At 47.3% G+C, this 2500-nt stretch overlaps 1 protein-coding gene across 1 annotated transcript in view; it reads left to right on the top strand.

The window, feature by feature from the left end:
- Nucleotides 1–2500, top strand: part of LOC139912429 (dynein axonemal heavy chain 5-like) — a 67908-nt gene that overhangs the window by 60581 nt on the left and 4827 nt on the right. Inside the window, exons 71-72 of the mRNA XM_078291516.1 lie at nt 129–250; nt 2302–2452. Coding sequence (XP_078147642.1) covers nt 129–250; nt 2302–2452 — 273 coding nt within the window. The remainder of the gene's footprint in view (nt 1–128; nt 251–2301; nt 2453–2500) is intronic.

Here is a 2500-nt window from a genome sequence, read left to right as displayed (position 1 = left end):
TCTTATCATCCATCTATCCATCCATCCATCCATCATCCATCTATCCATCCATCATCCATCCATCCACCATCCATCTATCCATCCATCCATCCATCCATCCATCATCCATCCATCTCTCCTGTCTCCAGGTATGAAGGCCGGTCTGAAGAGAACCTACAGTGGAGTTTCTCAGGATCAGCTGGAGATCACCAACCTGCCTCAGTGGAAACCTCTGCTGTACGCTGTGGCCTTCCTGCACTCCACCGTGCAGGTATCTGTCCATTCATCACTTCATCACTTCATCACTTCATCACTTCATCTGTCCGTCCATCACTTCATCACTTCATCACTTCATCTGTCCATCTGTCCGTCCATCACTTCATCACTTCATCACTTCATCACTTCATCTGTCCGTCCATCACTTCATCACTTCATCACTTCATCACTTCATCTGTCCGTCCATCACTTCATCACTTCATCACTTCATCTGTCCGTCCATCACTTCATCACTTCATCTGTCCGTCCATCACTTCATCACTTCATCACTTCATCTGTCCGTCCATCACTTCATCACTTCATCTGTCCGTCTGTCCATCCATCACTTCATCACTTCATCTGTCCATCTGTCCATCCATCACTTCATCACTTCATCACTTCATCTGTCCGTCCATCACTTCATCACTTCATCTGTCTGTCCATCACTTCATCACTTCATCACTTCATCTGTCCGTCCATCACTTCATCACTTCATCTGTCCATCCATCACTTCATCACTTCATCTGTCCGTCCATCACTTCATCACTTCATCACTTCATCTGTCCGTCTGTCCGTCCATCACTTCATCACTTCATCACTTCATCTGTCCATCTGTCTGTCCATCACTTCATCACTTCATCTGTCCATCTGTCCGTCCATCACTTCATCTGTCCATCCATCACTTCATCACTTCATCACTTCATCTGTCCATCTGTCCGTCCATCACTTCATCACTTCATCTGTCCGTCTGTCCGTCCATCACTTCATCACTTCATCACTTCATCACTTCATCTGTCCGTCTGTCCGTCCATCACTTCATCACTTCATCCATCCATCTGTCCGTCCATCACTTCATCCATCCATCTGTCCGTCCATCACTTCATCACTTCATCACTTCATCTGTCCGTCCATCACTTCATCACTTCATCACTTCATCTGTCCGTCTGTCCGTCCATCACTTCATCACTTCATCCATCCATCTGTCCGTCCATCACTTCATCACTTCATCACTTCATCTGTCCATCTGTCCATCCATCACTTCATCACTTCATCACTTCATCTGTCTGTCCATCACTTCATCACTTCATCTGTCCGTCTGTCCGTCCATCACTTCATCACTTCATCTGTCCGTCCATCACTTCATCTGTCCGTCTGTCCGTCCATCACTTCATCTGTCCGTCCATCACTTCATCACTTCATCTGTCCGTCTGTCCGTCCATCACTTCATCACTTCATCTGTCCGTCCATCACTTCATCACTTCATCACTTCATCTGTCCGTCCATCACTTCATCACTTCATCACTTCATCTGTCCGTCCATCACTTCATCTGTCCGTCTGTCCGTCCATCACTTCATCACTTCATCCATCCGTCTGTCCGTCCACCACTTCATCACTTCATCACTTCATCTGTCCGTCCATCACTTCATCACTTCATCACTTCATCTGTCCGTCCATCACTTCATCACTTCATCCATCCAGCTGTCCCTCCATCACTTCATCACTTCATCACTTCATCACTTCATCTGTCCGTCCATCACTTCATCACTTCATCACTTCATCTGTCATCTGTCTGTCCATCACTTCATCACTTCATCTGTCCGTCTGTCCGTCCATCACTTCATCACTTCATCTGTCCGTCTGTCCGTCCATCTGTTCATCACTTCATCACTTCATCTAAGCATCCATCCCTCCATCCATCCCTCCTCTCTTGGTTGGAACGTTCCCTATGAATTTCACCAGGCAGTTTTCATCCCTTTCTTCTTCTCTTTCCTCTTTCCATTTCCATTTCTCCCACTCTTTTCCTGTTCTTCCCTTCTGCCTCCATTCTTCTTTTTCCCCTCTTTTCCCCTTTTTCCCTCACTCCTTGTCCTCTCTCAGCATCATCATAATTTTGGTCCGTCAGGATGGAACATCTCCTGTAAATTCAACCATGCAAATTACACTTTTATAATCACTTGCTATTTCTCTTTCCTCATTCCCTCCCTCTCTTAACCCCCCCCCCCCCCACACACACACACACACACACACACACACACCCCCCTCCCCCTCCCCCCCCCCCCCGTCAGGAGCGTCGTAAGTTCGGTCCTCTCGGCTGGAACATCCCGTATGAGTTCAACCAGGCAGATTTCACCTCCAGCATGCAGTTTGTCCAGAACCACCTGGATGATTTGGACTCCAAGAGAGGAGTGAACTGGAGCTGCCTGCGCTACATGCTGGGTCAGACTCTCTCTTTTACCTAGGAACCATTTTCAACCGTGGGATTAT

The sequence above is a fragment of the Centroberyx gerrardi genome, chromosome 22 (genome assembly GCF_048128805.1).
Source record: "Centroberyx gerrardi isolate f3 chromosome 22, fCenGer3.hap1.cur.20231027, whole genome shotgun sequence".
NCBI classification, from domain to species: Eukaryota; Metazoa; Chordata; class Actinopteri; order Beryciformes; family Berycidae; genus Centroberyx; species Centroberyx gerrardi.
Note: the sequence above shows the minus strand (reverse complement) of the source record. Positions and strands in the feature narration are given on the sequence as shown.